This window comes from Zerene cesonia, unplaced genomic scaffold (assembly GCF_012273895.1).
Source record: "Zerene cesonia ecotype Mississippi unplaced genomic scaffold, Zerene_cesonia_1.1 Zces_u009, whole genome shotgun sequence".
Classification (NCBI taxonomy): Eukaryota; Metazoa; Arthropoda; class Insecta; order Lepidoptera; family Pieridae; genus Zerene; species Zerene cesonia.
In genome coordinates this window covers 186,445-207,043 of record NW_024045139.1, presented here as the reverse complement: position 1 = coordinate 207,043, position 20,599 = coordinate 186,445, and the positions used below count along the sequence as shown (strand labels likewise).

The 20,599-nt window shown below is 33.4% G+C and overlaps 1 protein-coding gene across 1 annotated transcript; it reads left to right on the top strand.

Moving 5' to 3' along the window:
• The first annotated feature begins 8,097 nt into the window (after positions 1-8,097).
• On the top strand, positions 8,098-16,134 carry LOC119839150 (cytochrome P450 4C1-like). Its single transcript, XM_038365353.1, has 9 exons — positions 8,098-8,242; positions 8,399-8,508; positions 9,035-9,125; positions 9,374-9,565; positions 10,248-10,603; positions 13,085-13,153; positions 14,365-14,533; positions 15,154-15,324; positions 15,977-16,134. The coding sequence occupies exons 1-9, from the start codon at positions 8,098-8,100 to the stop codon at positions 16,132-16,134; spliced, it is 1,461 nt and encodes a 486-aa protein (XP_038221281.1).
• Positions 16,135-20,599: the final 4,465 nt, after the last annotated feature.

The following is a 20,599-nucleotide window of genomic DNA, read 5'->3' as shown; positions in this document are numbered from 1 at the left end:
TAACTAAATTGAATACTAATTCAATGTCATGCCAATGTCGTACCAAATTACAACACAAAAAAGGAAATGCGATCCAAATGATATAGAATAACTTGATGACGACGAAAGTTGTGTCATCTTAAATTGTTATTCACCGTAATTGTATTTCAATGAAAAGTTCCTATATTAAAAAAAAATAAACGATTTCACATACACTTTATGTGCTTTGAGCGTCTGTTAAGTCCTACGGCCATGTCTAGGAGTACTGGCTTCTTATTAGTATTGCTAAGTATATTGTCTACAATATACGTGAAAAGCAGGCATGAAAGGTGTGTAAATACTTTGTATGTGGTAGTCGAGCACGGTTCGGCAAGAGTTGGGCCCGTTCGTACGGGGAAGTACCACACCCCCACAGAAAACCGGCGCGAAATAGCATACTGCTGTGTTTCGTTAGGTGAGTGGGGGAGCCGGAGGCTCATATTCCTTACCCTTCCCAGTCCTTTCCTTTATTCCTTTCGTCAATCGTTTCTTCATCCCTTTCCAATATGAAATAGGCAATCCATTTGTAGAGACTTAAGGTCTGCAATCGACTTCATACCTCTCCAAATGTTAACGGGCGGTGGTAGCGCTTACCATCAGGCGATCGACCAGCTCCATTGCAGACGACATAAAAAAAAACTTGAAATGCGTAATGTTCTTATGTACCCGGGCACATGATACATTGAAATTGCCCGCTTCATTAAGCTAGCAAGTAAGGCATACGATTATGAGCATATAGGTCTGACACCGCCCCACATCTCACGTCCGGTGACCCTGGGATCTTGCTCTAATGTTACATCCATGGTTGTTCACGTCCACGTCATCCATGCAACGTGCCCAAAAACCGGTTTGTGTTACTCTCGTACTTAGTCATTTAGTGTGCCACTCTAGCACTGATGACTTTATTTCCCGAGTCTCGTACGGCTCTATACGCACTCTCTATGTAGAGATCGAAAACGCATTCATTCTATGTAGAGTAGGTACTCTACATAGGATGAGTTGCATTTTCGCGCTATCTTTAAGAGTACTTTTTGTATGTATTTAAAAGATAACGAGGCTTGTGGACTTTCAACTTCCTTACAAGTACGGCGGTAGCATTGATGAGTTATCTCCGATCCTTATACCTACATCGTGTATCTTCTATGCGGGAATGATTTGCATATTAAATTTATGTTCAAGAGTATCTAAAGCCTGTAGACTTCATAAATATACTGTGGAGGGGCAAAAGGTAGTTTGCTATCAAGAGAAAAGGGCAATACTACTATTACCTTACTAAACTCTTATGTGTTAGGTACTACAATACTGCAATAAATGAAAACACTACGTATACTAGTTTATAATGCTCTTTGAAACCACTATAATTTTTTTTGTCAAAGTTAAAAATATGTAATTCTCATGGATAATCGATTAATATCAAAATAGTAACAAAGTGCATTATCATTTACAATAATTCATTCAATAATCCGTGAGAGAGAAGTGCGGCAACGTCGCGGCGTAGTGTCATATACCTATTGCGCAGCGTAGTGTTTTGTATTAAGTCATGAAAATTAATAAAAATGTTTTCTGATAATTGAATTGAAGTTTATTGTTGGAGTATCGTCTCCTCTTCTCTCGTCTCGTCTGAATGATTGTTGTTGTTAATGTCTATTTTATTAATGCTAATACATCTGTTATAAATAAAATAACTAAATAGTATATATTGAAAATAGAAACATAAAAGGCAATATTTTCACGCCAGACCACCGAATTTGTTACGGCAGGGAAGTTTTATTTTGTGTTATTATATGCGATTGTTGTTTATATTTTCCAGTCATTCATGTTTAATTGTGAGAACGAAAACAAAGTACGTTCAGCAAACGTTGTAATTTATGCAATATTATCCAATGAGTATCATCTCTAATGATTATCGCGTAACTATCTCACTGCTACACGTGTAATGGAACTGGTATTAAAATGACATACCTATCTAGAAAACTTCGCGCGAACTGCATCGACAAAACCTCACGCTCCAACTATCTGAGGTAAAGGTTGGTAACGGCATTGGGTCGATGGTTTGAAAAGTTGTTTCCACGTGTGTTAGCTTTTTAAGGGGATTACTGCGGCTAGAAAATCTCACGCACACATATTATAATTATCGTGACGGTCTTAAATCTTCAGCCGGCATTGTTGGTACATAGAATATTTATTTATTTATTTATTAACACTTTATTGTACAATGCACATACAGTTAACAAAAACCAATATACAATATCTACTGTACAATTTGGCGGCCTTATCGCTTAGAAGCGATTTCTTCCAGGCAACCTTTGGATATAGGAAATATAAATTTTGAAAAGGTAGAAAGTGTATAAATACATACAAGAAAGTGCACAAAAATATAGATAAGAAATTAATGCATATAGGAGTTAGGATTGTATAAATATGCGGTAAAGAGAGATAAATAATAGAGGAGAGAAAAGCAACATAACATAGAACAGAGTCAAAAACAACTTTATGAAGATAGAAAATAATTATTAACAAGAAATTTAAATGTATAGAAAGAATATCCTATAGATTGCGCCAAATAAATCACCAATTGTTGCGTGAAGGATGAATTGATAATTTAATGACTTAATTTAATTTTAAAAGGAACAATTGTGTATTTTTTTGTATCGAATCAACTTCGTAGCGTTATGTCATTATGTTTTAACACATTATCGGATTAGCATATATCCAGAACCATCCCACTAATACTATGAACGCAAAGTTTGTAACAATGCATGTATTTAATTTTTACCTTTCACACAAAAATCTAAATTTGGATTTGTATGAAATTCAGTACAGAGATAGATTATAGATAAACGTAGGCTACATTTGACTACGAGATTGAAGCCGCAGATTCCAGCTTAGTATCATATATTTTCCGTTTGTTTTTATTACGGCGGATCATATACCATAAATCTCGATTTTATCTCGTGTAGTCCCCTTAACTAGAAATTTGCAATATCCATACTGATAGAATTCTTGGTTAACAGCTCTTCAGGCTATTTAAACGTGCACTGAACGGATTTAAATGATATTGAACGATAGTGCCTTGGAGAAATGATCTTTTTCTAGTGAAAATAAATCTTAGAGCTTACAAGGAGTGAAATGAATGTGTCCAGCGGATGTGAAGAGCTCCACTTTGCACGAAACATGGACACGACGTATAATATTATACTAGCAACGAAGGAATTACGCGCAGTTTTAGTTTAAACAGAGAAATTGATGAAAAATTCATTCAACCAATAAAAATCTTTACAAAACGACGGTGAAAAGGTGGACTCGTAACTTATCAGTGTGGAGCTGAAAAAGTAACTACTCAGCATGTGCTACGCGTAATGCGTAATGCGCGCTGATTTTCAGTAGCCCCTTGTTGGAGTGCCAGTCAGAAGAATTATACATGCATACATATAAATATTCAAACTGTTATTTATGCAAAATTTAATATATTTATATGAAATAATAATATAACGTAACAAATGAAATAAACTATAAAAAAACACACACACACACACATATACACACGCACACACACATACCTACCTACCTCCTTTCGCTTAAGCACAGATAACATAATACGCGTAACCGTGGTCTAATATTGGTATCATCAGGATTAGTAAAGCACCGATTTAATTTTCATATTAGAGAAGATTTGAAAGAGTTAATGATGTTGTTTATAAACCCAGATATGTACATTATATAAACATATATATACATGATACAATCTTCGATATTAAAATGCCTTCGCATCTTGCCGGTAATGATGGTCACAATTTTATGTAACTAATTAATGCGTGTTATAACATTGTATACACATTGTATGTAGGGTGTTTACTCTCTGGGCAAAGTTAATTAAACGAAACGCTTTGTCTCACTACAAATATGGAATTTACTTCTACCGTGGCATTGTTTATTTGAAAATAATTCAACGAAATGATGATAATTAGAATGCGAATCTATTGTTATAGTTTTTCATGCGTTTTTCCGGGACCCAGACACGTAAATTAAACTCGTGTATTTACACCATCATTCCGACATTGGTCTGTCTTTTTTGTCATTTTCAACCGACTTCCAGAAAAGGAGGTTATTAATACAACTATTTTTTGAGTTTATTACCTCATAGCTTTAAAGTGGTTTAAGCGATTTTTATGATTTTCTTTTTTAATATAACGCTTGCGATGTTGTCCCATTAATATTCTGACAGTGTGAAGGCGGTTAACTTTTTTGGTAAAAATAATTATATTGAAATAGAAGGTATGCCAAGACATGACAGTTTGAAGCGTTTCGCCGGATTTCGATCATAATCTGTATGATAAGCTGAATTTATAAACCACTTATTTACTTACTATAAGCAAACTTTTTATAAAAACAAAAAAAGTGTTTAATATTTATGGATCTAGTATTTTGTTGTGTTTGATTTTACGCGAGTATTATACATTAAGAAATTAAAGACTTTCAAACGGATTTGAAACGCGATTTATTCATTATATTTTCGTCACGTTTCGGTCACGGTCGCTGTAAAGGGTTCGAAACGTCGGGTTAATAATATAATGGTAAATCGCGTTTAAAATCCCTTTAAAAGTCGTTATTTTCTAAATTTATGGATCTATCATATAAATGAATGAATCTACATTATTATAATCATGGCATTAGACCCGAATGGCTGGGCCGATTACGAAGGAAAAAGTTAGGAAATTTGTTCAAAAATTTTGCAACCATACTTAACATTTTAATGTTACTGTAGCGCTTCTTAAGTACCAAGGTCCAGTCAAATATTTCAACTTAGGTGTAGAGATTGTTAAAATAGGGCTAAACACTTGGCTCTACGTGACATCTGATAACTTTTTCAGAGGACAAGTACCTATGCATGTTGGCAATATCTTACGTGAAAATCTTTTTGATAGACTTTGTGTTTCTCAAAGGTAGCTTTCTTAATTACCCATTAATTATATTTTTGTTAGGCTTCTTTACACGTGAATATAATGAAACGTGGTTAATATGAAATTTTAATATTACGTTAATGTGTAGGTAATAAGTTTGGGCTGATACTCTAAATTATAATAAAATATAAATGAAAATCAAATATTGTATGCGCATTTCAGAAAAATCAGTTGTTCATGTTCTAGATAAAAAAATAATTACTGACAGAATCACGCATTAATTATTACTAGCTGTGACCCGCGGTTGAAACCGCGTAAGTCCGTATCCCGTAGGAATATCGGTATAAAAAGTGCCTATGTGTTATTTCAGTTGTCCAGCTATCTACGAAGCAAAATAGTATTATTATTCACCAATAGAACACGAATAAAACACGAATATGACATTTTCTAAAAAAAAAATCCTAGCTAGATCGATTTATCGCTTCGAAACCCCCTATATACTAAATTTCATGACAATTGTTGGAGTCGATTCCGAGATTCCAATTATATATATATATATATATATATATATATATATATACAAGAATTGCTCGTTTAAAGGTATAAGATACACTCTTCATATGTAGGAAGTCGAGCAAGTTCAGGCACGAATTGGGCCAGCTCACACCGGGAACCACAACCCCACATAAAAAAACGTTCTCTACAACCCTTGAAGGAACATGAAAGAGGCTTTTCTTTCGCTTGTATTAATATGTCAAAATATCCATCATAGCTGTAATTGATAGAAGATTATAATCAATATATAATTTAAATATATAATTTAAGATTACAATAAATATATAATTGTCTTTTCCAGGAAAACTGCAAAGATATACCTACAGGAGTTACCATGACGTGTTAAAGCAGTATTTATTCCAGTGAGGGAAAGAATGACGAAAGAAAAGGACGGCGCTCGACGAGCTAGATAGCTCTGTTTCATTTCCACACTTGAAATAATTCTGCTTTAAATCGCCACGGTACCTCCCCAGGTATCATATTTGGGCTTAAGCCATGATCCAAGAGCTAGCCAGGCAAGCAGATTTTACAACTTGTTGTCGCTTGTTTCTTTTCAAACTAAGACACAAACATATAATTATACAATTAAACTTCTTATACAAGCATTATTAAATCGTAATGTCTTTTGTCATCAATTCATTTAGCATGATGAAATGATAATTACTTGTTTAGCTTTGTATTAATACAAAATGTTGTCTAATTTATTAATAATCATATCCTACTAATATTATAAATGCGAAAGTTTGTAAGGATGTGTGTGTGTATGTTGCTTTTTTATGCAAAAACTGCTGAACCGATTGCAATAAAATTTGGTACGTTGACAGCTGGACAACTGGAATAACATATAGGCAACTTTTGTTACTGTCATTTAACCTCCTTTTAACAAAGTCGGTTAAATGACAGCGACGCTTTCGATCCTCTCGCCTCGTGTACACATAAGTAATTATAAATAATTTATAAATGAATGTCGACTAATAGGTAATTTACTCACAAAAGAAGCTGCAAAAAACATAGTTGCAATATAGATTCAGATATTTATTTGCCCATTTAACCTGCAATCTCTTGAGAGTGAGTCGCGAATAAAACCTTTGAAAATTAGATATAAATTACTCAAATATATATAAATTACTATTATAGCTGTTATGGTTAAAAACTCCATTATATATGCAAGTTAGATTGTATATATACAGATCAATTTTAGTGGACTTTTACATTGTTTAAACTTTATCAATTATCAATTTTAATACATTTTGTCCTCTCACGTCACACGAAAGAGAATTGGATGGAGCAAATTGAGGTAAGCCCAAGTTGAATTAATTTTTATGATTGGAAACTGAATAATGATCATTATTAACCACAACAATAATTAATAAAACAACAAATCCGCCTTCAAATTGCAGAAATATTGTAAACCAACTTAAAAAAGGACCACACGCAAGGTAAAATAAAAATATAATCATGAATATACGTCCCAGTCGAAAGTTCTGAGGTAAATAAATCAAAAAATAATAATGAAAAAAAAATCTAAATCCTCCTTTACTTGAAGTCGGTTGAAAAGTTCTTCTGCACATAGTGTATATACATAGTGCCACACTATTATTATATTATGACTAGGTGTGACCCGCGGTTGAAACCGCGTAAGCGTGCTGCGTAACCGTATCCCGTAGGAATATCGGTATAAAAAGTGCCTATGTGTTATTTCAGTTGTCCAGCTATCTACGAAGCAAAATAGTATTATTATTCACCAATAGATGTCAGGAAAAAAAACACGAATAAAACACGAATATGACATTATTTCAGTTGTCCAGCTATCTACGAAGCAAAATAGTATTATTATTCAGCAATAGATGTCAGGAAAAAAAAAACACGAATAAAACACGAATATGACATTTTCTAAAAAAAAATTCCTAGCTAGATCGATTTATCGCCCCCGAAAACCCCTATATACTAAATTTCATGCAAATCGTTGGAGCCGATTCCGAGATTCCAATTATATATATATATATATATATATATATATATATATATATATATATATATATACAAGAATTGCTCGTTTAAAGGTATAAGATGTAGATTAAAAAACACGAAAAGCGATATTCTGTCGAATGATGCGGGTACATTCAAACTTTTAATTCGAACAGTTAGCGGGTAGTTGGATATTGTTAGAACTATCGGCAAATAACGAGGCAGCAATGTCGGACTTTATGTTGAAAACTTTATCAATGATTCAGTTAAAAACAATTCTGTACATCTGCAATCTACATCATGAGTAAGTAGTAAGTACCTTCTAATATTGTTGATGTTAAAGTAGCTATGTGTATCTGTCTCTTCTTCACGAGTAAACCACTGAGCCGTTTTGGATGAAATTTGGCAAAACGATAGTATGTTTTTATTTTCGAAATTCCCTGGGAACCGGAATCGTCTTTGACTAAATTAGATAAATCGCGTTTAAAATCCGTTAAAAAGTCTTTAATTTGTAAATGTATAAAACTCGCGTAAAATTAAACACGAGAAAATACTAAATTAGATATCTTTTAGTGGTACCTTATACGACATTCTTTTTTACCAGACCGTATAAAAAACTACTAAAAATTGTTTTTCCTAACGTATTTCAGTGACAATGTTCTATGAATTAGTAGTATGTATGGTGATACTAATGATATGGTCCTTGTGGCGTAGTGAGAAGTCAGATGTTGATAATTTGCCCGGGCCTCCTCGATGGCCCATTGTCGGGAGTTTGCCCATATTCCTCGGACTTAATGAAAGTATGTATAATTTTTTATATTATCTGATTTTTAAATATTTGACAGAAAATTAAATTCTAGGGTGTGTTCATGGGTTATATCAAAATTTATATTCTTTAAAAGAAAAAATATTTAATATGTGTCACAAAATACAGTAAATTCAAATGTATGTTTCAGGTGAAATATTTACAATTTTAACGGGTTTCTCGAAGGAATACGGCCATCGCGTCAGATTGAAAATATTTAACTCCAATGTTATCCATTTGTATGATCCTAAGGATATCGAGGTAATGGAAATATGTAATCTATTGCAATGTCGAAAAGAATTAATTTTTTTTTTATACTTTACAGTCTCTGTTCGTTGCGCCTTCATCAGGATTGGTCGGGAATAAGAAACAATAGTAAAAACTTTAGTTAAAACTTAAAAGTTCTATTGAAACTTTAACACCCAGATAAGGTTTCGATATAACCTTAAATTGAAGCAATTGGTGGTCTTATCGCAAATGTAGCGATTTCATCCAGCCAAATTAAATCGTGCTTAAATATGAGTTTAAGCACGATTTTGAAAACGTTAATTTGAACGTGTTAAATGGAGGTTTCAATAAAAAAAGGTCTTTCCGTCAACCGTCCAAAACGTGGAAAATGCTGTCGCCAAGCAATGGTATTTATATGATAATGTAGGTACAATAAATATTTCTGGATAAAAAGGGGATTATAGCAAAACCAGAGGATAAATATAAAAAGAAATACTGTAATTAAGTATTCACGACATCAATGGACCATAGTTAGAAAATGAAAGTTATTATTTTTCAGATTGTTTTAACAAATTCGAAGAATATAACAAAAAGTAAAGGGTACCTGTTTCTCAAACCCTGGCTTGGGACAGGGTTGCTCATTAGTACAGGTACGTAATTTCTACCATCAGTTGTACATTATATTATCTGTGCTTGTACACTTCATGGAAAACTTAACACAGGCCAACGATCAAATAAGTCGGATCTCATCACGTGTATATAGATATGGGATTCAAAGCATTTATTTCCACCTTTTATGAAATAGACATTACCATCGAGATTCGATAAACGGGCAATGGTGGTACAGATTTATTTACAAAGACGATGTTTCTATAGGTACGAAATTATCCCACCATAGGTACAAAGTGGCACAAGCGGCGTAAGATCCTCACGCCCGCGTTCCACTTCGACATCCTGAAGAACTTCGCGCGCGTGTTCGAGGAGGAGAGCCGCGCGCTGGTGGGCGACCTGCGCGCGCGCCTGCAGCGCGGCGAACGCACCCTCGACGTCATGGCTTTTATCAGCGATTATACTCTATATGCGATTTGCGGTAGCTTCTTTAATATGACGAAGATAATTTCTTTTCTTTTCTTTTCTATATACTGGCCACGCCTTACACAATCGTTATAATAACTGTCCTTATTTCCTGAGGTTAATGACTATCAAGAGATTCTTCTACATGTATTTATACTTAAAAACAGTTACAGTAGCTGAAATATGTTTTTTTCATTTGTAATTTTCACAACTGTGTCCTTTCTGTGTGAAGTGTATCTTTGGTATAAAATGTTACTGTTATGTGTGGTGGATGCCTATGCATGTCGATAACATTTGACTTATTTTAAACTAGCTGTGCCCCACGGTTTCACCCGCGTAAATCCATATCCCATAGGAAAATCGGTATAAAAAGTTGCCTATATGTTATTTCAGTTGTCAAGCTGTCTACGTACCAAATTTCATTACAATCGGTTCTGTAGTTTTTGCGTGAAAGAGCAACAAACGCACACACATCCTTACAAACTTTCGCATTTATAATATTAGTAGCAAGTAGGAAGTAGGATATATTCCAGCAATAACCGTGTCCACGTCATATAATTGGGTTCTGAGAGGTGTCAATTTCACTTCTAATAAATATTAAGATACATAATTGAAATACCGAATTCACTCTTTGGGTAATCTACAACAAACTCTATGTCTTCAATTTAAAACACTAGTATATATTTATTGACTTTCAGAAACCGCAATGGGCATTCGATTGAATTCAGAAATCAGTGCCGCCAAATCTGAGTACAAGAAGGCCATTTTAGGCATCGGACAGGCGATTTATCGTCGCTTAACACGATTCTGGTTGTATTACGACATTGTGTTTTATTTAACACCAACTGGCAGACAGTTTAAGAAACATTTAGAGCAGATTTGTTTCTTCACAAATACTGTAATTGAGGAGAAAAGAAAGAAGAAAAATGAAACAGAGTCATCGGCAACGGGCAAGAGGAGAATGGCTCTGCTGGATCTCTTGTTGGACGCAGAGAGCAAAGGGGAAATAGATATGGAAGGGATAAGAGATGAAGTGAATACGTTTATGTTTGAGGTGAGCCGTTTTTTAATAATTTTATGTAATAGTGGGCAACTGAGCTTGTGGTTTCCCTGATGGTTAGCAATGACCACCTTCCATGAACATTTCCAGAGGTAGGGCCAATGGATATGCGCTTCTCGCTTTTATAACGATACAACAATTATTAGAAATCGCTTCCAAGTATTTAAATTGTAATTCATTGTCTCGAATTTGAGAAATTGAAAGACGATTAAAGCACCACTCTTCACTTTACTCTACTACTTTAAGTTTCAGGGTTGTCAATTTATTTTTACGTATTACACGTCAACTATATCTATCGGATTTTTATATATATTTCACTTATTCTAATAAAACTAATAAACAGTTTTAAATAAAACATAAACTGCATTAAATTTAAGAAATGTTATTGATATGAGAATCGATTGTTTTGCAATGTCAAGACGAAGCAGTTTAGTGTCTTATTCGACACCTAGTTTTTACTTATTTTCCACACTTTCGCCAATTTTACGTCGGTTAAAAGTATCCTCTTGTCTAATAGCATCTACATGATGGATCAATAGAAATTTTGCTTTATTTTTTTAAAAAGGATCTCAACTTTTTAGTTGCTTTATTAGATACAATAAAATTATGAAATTTATCGGCCGTGAGTTGAGTTCGATACTTGTTTCATAGATAATTTAGTCCCCGTGCAACTTTACCCAGGAGGTTGTCTTAGATTACATATAACCGTTGTAAGCATTTAGAGACAGCCCTAACGGGAGGTAAACTCAATCATATTGAATAAACTACAATTTAGCCAGTCTTGTTCCACTGTGATTGATACACTGAATCGGGATGCAATTTAACCCACTCCCTTTGATAACCGGTTTGTGTAGTTTCAGTAAATACCTTTGGAAAAGGTAACAGATATCCGGAATTTGGACTTCTTTGATATGCTTTGCGTAGAACACGACGTGGATTCGATGTACCGATATCGTATTAATTAGATTAAGCTAAATTAATATTGAACCGACTTCAGAAAGGGTACCATATTTTTATGTCTTGGAACAATAGGCTTGTTTTTTTCTTTTGAATCAAAGTAGGCGTTATGGTTCCATACAAACGATTTCATCGAAAAATTCAATATTAAAAATGAACCGATATTAGGTAATGAAATTTTATGGGAAACGTAACATTAAGCCGCTATTATATTTCTATGGATTTCCAAACTTAAAAGAGAGAAGATTTAATCATTTCGATTATATTTTTTGGCTCCGCCACATTAGAAATTTCGACTGAGTTGGACTGATTTATTTTTTTATTTAATTGTCTTAGGTATAGTTTTGATAATTTGAAAGCTGTTAATTTTTTTGTTAAAACCAGTTACGTTATATTGAATTATCCTTTTTGCAAACGAGTATTTTTATAAATGTGTATCTCTGTGTCTGTTATTGTTAGCGTAGCTCACAAAGGAATGGCCCAAATTGATTAAATTTTTTAGATTGGTTGACACATTTCGTAAGTCAGATGGCTAACGTAAACATGTCAGCTTCGATAATGTTGACTTATTACATGTAAACTATGATGAAGAAAGGTAATTAATAAATATTTTTTATACTGATTTCAATAAAACATATATTCCACTGCATCATTGTCCATAAAAAGGTAATGTTTTTGTGAAGATGTTGGGGGTAATCTCGGGATCTACTAAACCGAATGCAATTCTTTTACCATTAGGAAACCTCGTTATATATGAGGCTCAAAAACTATGTTTTATTTGGTACCTATCCTGGGTCCATCCAGGAAAAACCGGGTCGAGCATCTAGTATAATAAATGGAACAAAATGATTCGTCATCCATGCATTAATGTAACAAGTTTAGTCACAGTGACTAGCAGTTGTTTTATCAATCTCTCATTTTCCAATTGGTTTCTTCCTATTACGTTTTTAACCGACATCAAAAATAGAGGAGCTGTGTGTCAAAAATGCTCAATGCGAATGTTATTGGTGTTTATTACGTAACTTGTTACTGGGTGAACCGTTTAAGACAATCCCTGTTTTAATTTGAAAGCTGATACCTCCCGTGTGATCCGATTAAAATTTAGTCCATTTTAGTTCCGTTTTTTATTAACAATTTCAATTCTCAAATGGCCGTCAAGACAAAATGGGGTCGTTGGTGAATATTTCTTTTTTAGAACTTTCTTATCGTATTACGCTTGCGAGTGAATAATTTAAAGAGAATTTGTTCTTATTTTATGTTTAGTAAGACACATTTTGTAATGTTTCATTTAAATATTAAAGACTTTTTAAAGAATTTAACGTGATTTATTCTATATACGCCAGTCTCCCCGTGACCACGCTCTTTGTAAATTGTTCGAAACGTTGGGTTAACGTAATAGTAATATAATTAATAAATCGCGTTTAAGTTCCGTTAAAAAGTGTTCAATTTCTAAATGTATAACACTGGTGTAAAATCAGACACAAGAAAATACTACTTTTCATTTATTATCCGTTTCAGGGTCACGATACAACGGCGCTGGCGTTGACATTTGGGCTTATGCTCTTGGCTGATCATGAAGATGTGCAGGTATTCAATAAAAATCAAATAAAATCGATCAAGTACAACTCGAACTTGACATTAAGAATTGTTGTATTTATTTTTTTTGATTCATCAGCAGTTGTTGCATAATCAATTTTTCTTTATACAAGAGAAATTGTGTAACTTTTAAGTATAAGCTAATGAGCAATTAAATTGGTCACCCATCCAATTTATGACCTTAACAACCGTTGCTTAATCTCGATTTTTTTATTATTTGCTGTTAAAGCGGTAACAGAAACATGTCATCTCATATACATACAGCTTTGTGACGGACGGCTGAACAGACAAACAGACAGAAAAACAGAGAGACAAAGCAAAGTTTTAGTAATAAGGTCCTATTTTACCTCATGGGTGCGAAACCCTCAAATCATTTTTCTGTATGTTCATTCAAGGATCTCATTAAGGTTCTTTCAATAATTAATCTGTGGTGATATGGTAGTTAAGAAATTTTGCACACGCGTCTGCTTTAGATTTTCTAAATTTTTATTTAAGTCGTGAGCCTTAATCACAGCACCACACGGATTAACATAAATCCAATTAATTGAATAATGAATATAATGAATCCACTTATTTAAATTGGCTGCGAACGAGCAATTATTTATGGGTCTTATTGTGATGCCAAGTAGTCTATTAATCTCCCGAGAATTTCTCAATTAAAGGAAAAGTGCTCTTTCAAATCCTACTGGAAGAATCCTATGACAGCTGTGAGTTACTTCTTCTTGGTACAGTGATTAAAAATAAGACCTAGGTCCCCTAGGACCTAGGACCTAGACCCACAATGTCCATAACTTGATCTTAATCTCCTTGTTAGTAAAAAATCTAATCGTTTAATAAACGTTTCATTTCAATTGCCACAACACAAAATGGAATTCTAGTCGTATATAATACTAGTTTCCCACGCGTTATATTCGGAGTAATAATAAATATAGATGTTATTATACATATGAACTTTGGTTTTGAATTATTCTATTTATTAAAAAAACCGCATCGAAATCCGTTGCGTACTTTTAAAGATTTTTGCATACATAGGGACATAGGGGCAGAGAAAGCAACTTTGTTTTATACTATGTAGTGATGATATAGGGTGACCCAGAACGTAATTAATAATATAATTTTATCCGCATTCATTGTCTAAATTTGTATTACACGGAATTCTTTACCAATTTTAAAGAGAATTGCATTCCTCTTGCATATTCTAGGAGAAAATGTTTGAAGAATGCAAGATTACGTTTGGAGATTCGACAAGGACAGCCAACACATCAGATCTCGCTGAGATGAAGTACTTAGATGCGGTTATCAAAGAAGTACTAAGGCTTTATCCCAGCGTGCCGTTAATTGGGAGAGAGATTACTGAAGAACTGGTGTTAGGTATTTTATAAGAAATTAGTATTTTTAACCGACGTCGCGAATAACGAAGGTGGTTTTGAATTAACAGTCGAATTCAGACTTTAGTTTTTTTTTTTTTAATTTATTGATTTTTATTACATAACTTATGAATATTTATAAATGATGCAAACATAAACTTATTCAAGAAGAGTTACTCGATAACTTCTAGAGATTTCAACCTATTGACATGATTATTGTTGTGTATATAGTCTATAAGAAGTTGCTGTCATTTGGTCCCAGTTGATTATTTGGAGTGGACCTCCATAAGAACGTGGAGGACCTTTTTGTGGTATATAATGTAATGATCATATTGAGCAGATGAATCTTATTTCGAATTTAATACGATAACGCTAGTGGGACCATTTAAATTTCGTCTTATTCTGACAATTTGAAGGCGGTTTAAAAAATAATCATTATATCTAGAAGTTGTCCAGTTGTGGAAATTTGACCATAACAACAGACAAAAGAGTAAAGAGTGTGTAATATACTTTGAATGCTTATTTAAAAATAAACATCATTCAAAGCCAAATTCTGCACGCGCGTTAAATGCGTAAAGATTTTACTTTGAACAGTAAGATGTACATAATTTTCGTTCTTTTCAGATGATCTGGTTATTCCACGAGATTATGAAGTGATCATACACATCTATGAATTGCAGCGGCGCGGTGACTTGTTCCCGGATCCTGAAGTGTTCCGCCCGGAACGATTCCTGAATGGGGATAAAACTAACTTCAGCTATTTACCCTTTAGCGCTGGGCCCAGGAACTGTATTGGTAGGTTTTTAAGATTCACATGAGTTATTGTACATTTGTTTCCGGGTCCTGAAGTATTCCCGGAATGTTGTGTTGATGGGGACAAGACAAACGTTTGCCTTGGATCAAAATTGCTTTGGTATGTTCATAATAAAGTGTTCTCATTGTTTATTATATATGTCAACTCAGGCATCATATAGGGCAGCGAATGGAATTTCAATTGATCGGTTTTTATGAAATTTCGAGCAGCAAAAGACAAAAACAGAATTTAACACTTTTATTCAAACTCTTAAATAATTATTACAATATATACTCACAATAGTTATAGATACCTAAGGAACCCTGTGAGAACACTTTCGTATTATTGAGTCGCACTAACGCTTCGTTCCTTGGATGGACGTAATAGATAGGTCAAATATTTAGAGTATTTTATAAGCTACTCGCTGTTCGCCTCGTCTTCGTTCGCTCGTCATATATATATATATATATGATAATCAGTGATGACACAGCTATCCAATGGTGAAAGAATTTTTGAAATCGGTAAACAGCTTGTACGTGAAAACGTTACAAACATACAAAAATACAAAAGTTTCCTCTATATAATATGATAGATATTAATATGATAGATTTCCTCTATATAGATATGTCTTCTGAAAAATATCTCTCCTTTCAGGTCAACGGTTTGCAATGCAAGAAATGAAATGCATGTTAAGTGAAATAGTTCGCAATTTTAAATTGTCACCAATCGAGAAAGGATATCGGCCCAGTATTAAAGCTGATTTAGTATTACGTCCCAATGAACCTGTATTGGTGAAGTTTTCTTCGAGATGATGTAGGTAATTACGATTTATTATTAAATATTAATTAAGGAATAAGTCTCGAAAAAGAATATCATACGTTGTTTTATAGAAATAACTCACTGATTATAACTTACTGACTATAACTTAATAAATAAATAATGTTATTTATTTATTTATTCTTCATTGTATACATAAAAATACAAAATATATCATAATAATTGTGACAAAGGATTTTGTATACGATTTGCGGCCTTGTGGCTAAAAGCCATTTCTTCCACCGACGGGTCAAGGATAAATACACAATATAGTCGAAAGTGTGGGTCAAAATTAAATTGGTCAATAATTTATTAGAGAAATAACATTAAAATATAAGCTTTAGTAAAATATAACTTTTGTAATGGGGAATAACGAAAACAGACGCTTTTGCGTCCTTTGATTTTTTAATTATATACTTAAGTAATATGCTGTGACATTTTTTTATCTTTGCTTTGATATATTAAATATATTGTAAATACAAAAGTATATCTGATATGGCTAAGCCAAGAAATCTATTAAGTATTCTGAACCTTTTCTTTCCTCTTTCCTTATCTCTAAATCAATAAAGTTAGTGATTTGTACAGGCATATAATCACAAATGTTTATGGGTAGTGCTCACCGCTTACCGTCAGGCGACCCACAAGCTTCCTTGTCAACTATGACATTTAAAAAAACCTATTTGATACCTATTGGGTCGAAACGTGGGTTGCACACAGTTTTTATATATTTGAATAAATGTACAAATACATGTAAGTTTCCATAGATTTGCGCTGTTTGGGATTTCAGATTGAGGATGGTATATTACAATCCTCTTCTTCATAACTGGTGTGTATTTTATTGTGGTAGTCGAGCTCGCTTTCACACGAGTTGGGCCAGCTCGCACCGGGGAAGTAACACCCCCACAGAAAACCGGCGTGAAATCGTGGCATGACACTGTGTTTCTGTGTTCTGTTATTCTATGTGATGATTTTCATAATTTTAATATTATATCATACCAAATGTAAATATCATAATGACAATTTAACCGACTCCTCTCAAAATAAATTGCATTTCATATGAACTGATAATAAATTAAGCACAATCACCATGACTAGCACTAAATACTACCTAGTCATTCTAAAAACCTTGGACTGTAATTAAATGGTTGTCTAACAACCTTTATATCTGAACTTTGGACTGCAGTGAAGTGTTTTTTCCTAACTTGAGTAATCAATCAACATCAATCTGTAATTTCAATTAGTAGCACTCATTACGCAATTTTATGAACTACTGTTTGTAGTAGTTCATGAAATTACTGCGATAAAACAAACAAACGAGGCTTCGCACGAGAAGTTTAATAGATATTATCATACATATAAACCTTCCTTTGAATCACTTTATCTTTTAAGACATCAAAATCCCATCAAAATGAGTTGTTTAAATTTAATGATCTAAGCATACAGACACACAGACAGCGAAAGAATTAAGGATATATACATATAGACGCGAGAAGCGACTTTGCTTTATACTATGTAGTGATAGTGAAGCATAGATTTAATAAGAGGTAACATTTAATAATATAAGTTGGATAATATTAATGTAATATTCCATGTTTGCTGTGGTTCGTGCTGAGTAATACACCTATGTTTGAAGTAAATATGTATTTTAGTAATAGACTTGTATGTACTTCAACAGAATACATAATAATCTAGAATGAGTATAAGTTGAGCTCAAACTCAAACTCAAACATTTATTCATTCAATTAGACTTCTTATAGAAGCACTTTTGAATCGTCACATAACACAGTTAAAACATTTACCACCGGTTCGGAAGGCAGTTTCTACAGAGAAGAGCCGGCAAGAAACTCTTTAGTTGCTCTTTTAAAATGATATCAATTTTACATTTAAATTCTACATAATATGTAACATGTACATAACAATGATGCTAATGAGCTGATCTGTGGCTCTTAAGCGACAACATTCCATGGATTGTCATCTTCCATATACTCATTAATGCTATAGTAGGCTCTCTGAACTAATACATTTTAAATATAGTTTTTGAATTTAGCACTACTAAACGATTTAATACGTAATATGAGGAATTTTATTGTTGAATCGCATTGTCCTTTTCCTGTCCCATAAATGAATTTATTACTTTACTAAGCCGGAAAACAGGCATTTCAATTTTATTTCTGTTCCTCGTGTCATAACTATGTCTATCACCTACTTTTGTATGGAAATAAAAATTAGGTATTAGGATAATAGTGGTGGCTCAGTGGTTAGGACATCGGACTGCAATCGAAAAGTCGAAGGTTCAAGACCGGAACAACGTGATTGAAACGAATGTTTTTTTTAATCTCTTTGCGAGTAAATAAATCAACAGTTCAAAGACATGTGATATCTGCCAACCAATACGTGGCCAGCGTGCCGGACTCACGGGAATAATGTAGCTTTCTTCTTGTGAAAGTGTTTTTCAAATCGTCCGAGTGGTTTCGGAGTTCTATACATTTCAAACAATATAATATTTCCTCTTTATAGTATTTGCATCTATCTTTCCTCTTTATATATCTATCAGTTTAGAATTTAGATTACTATTTTAAGCAAAGATGTCTAAATAAATAACAACATAAAATTGCCAGTAAAATAAAAGATGACACAAAGTACAGACCGATGAATATATTGATGGATAGTCCCCGAGAGGAGGTGTCACTCAAGATTCTATAATTACTTTAACAAAAAAAAAACGTAATCACCTTCAAATGTCTGTACTAGACTAAATTTAATATATTAAATTTAATATTAAATTTAATATATAAATAGGGGCACATGGGAAGCACCAGCTTTCAAATAAGAAAATAATTATAAAAATCAAACCAACAAATATAATCGAATTGATAACTTCCTCCTACTTGTGGAAGTTGTTGATAATGGAACCATACGACAATTCCCTGTCAAACACATAATAATATATTATAATAGTTAAAAAAAACTAAAAAACACGCTTTTATCATATTTTGCAAATTGAAAAATGGAATAATTTTATCAAATTAGTGTATTATTGTCATCGGCCCTCAATAAATCTACAAAGTTTGAACGAAATCTGGCCGTTTAAAGTGGGTCAAAATCGCGCCCAAAGAAGTCGGTTACAAACAAACATACAAACAAACATACAAACATACAGGTGAAGCTAATAAAAAGCGTGTAAAAAGGATTGTGTGGTTTTATGAAACCTCGGTAAAAGTGACACTTTTTTTACACATTATAGATATATAATGGTCAGCTGATGGAACTATAGACGCCGCCATATTGGCCTCGGCTGCTTTGATGAGCGCCTTTTACTTCATCCCTACTCCGCGGCTGACCGTCACGCGACATGCGATACCCAGACCAAAAAATTTGAGACATCAGTCAGACCATCGGTTGAAAACCCAGAGAGTAATCGAGTAGCAAACAAAAATAAAAATATACACTGCAGATTTGAGAACCTTCATTTTTGGATATTACCTTAGTATATATAATATATAATATAGAGTAAACTAGCTGTAACTCACGGCGTCACTCGCGTGATACCAGGCTTAAATGCATATGGATAATTTACGCTGAAGTTTTTAAGTATGCATGGCCATAATTAAAAACTTTAGCGTTAATAATATTAGTGGGATATAAAAAAATCATTCAACGAAACATTATAAGGTAAATATGAAATGTATTTTTATTTTTCGAACCAATATACAAATGAGGACACACAATTGAAATGTCATTGCGGTAAATTTTTTTTTATTTAATTTAATAGCGGGAAACTGAGCTGGGGGACATTTTTTAGTATAGGTATAACTACGATTCAATTGACAGTCAATTATATTCATTGTCATTATACTCAATTTGTATTCTACAAAAAATCGATTGCAGTTATAATAATACTAGCTGCGCCCCGCGGTTTCACCCGCGTAAGTCCGTATCCCGTAGGAATATCGGGATAAAAACTTGCCTATGTGTCTAGTTGTCCAGCTATCTACGTATTAACGTGTTTCATTGCGATCGGTTCAGCAGTTTTTGCGCGAAAGAGCAACAAACATACACACACTTACAAACGTTCGCATTTATAATATTAGTAGATAGTTTTATAATTGTATTAATAAATAACTTCTAACATTACACGAAAATCTGTCTTGTTTCATCAGAAATTAGTAAAAAGGAATGATCAATTATGACTCACGCGCATAACATATGTGTAATATTGTGTTTAGTTTTTGTAAGACAATGATGAATTTACTACTTTTAGTCACAAGTTCAGATGTGACAGGTTCACATCATATGCGGGAAACTGGTAAATTATATTTTGAACATACAAAATTAATACAATATTATAAAAATCAATCATCATCATCATCATCATCATCAGCCCTTCTATTGTTCCCACTGCTGGGACACAGGCCTCCTATGAGGGTTCAGGCCATAATCCACCACGCTGGCCAAGTGCGG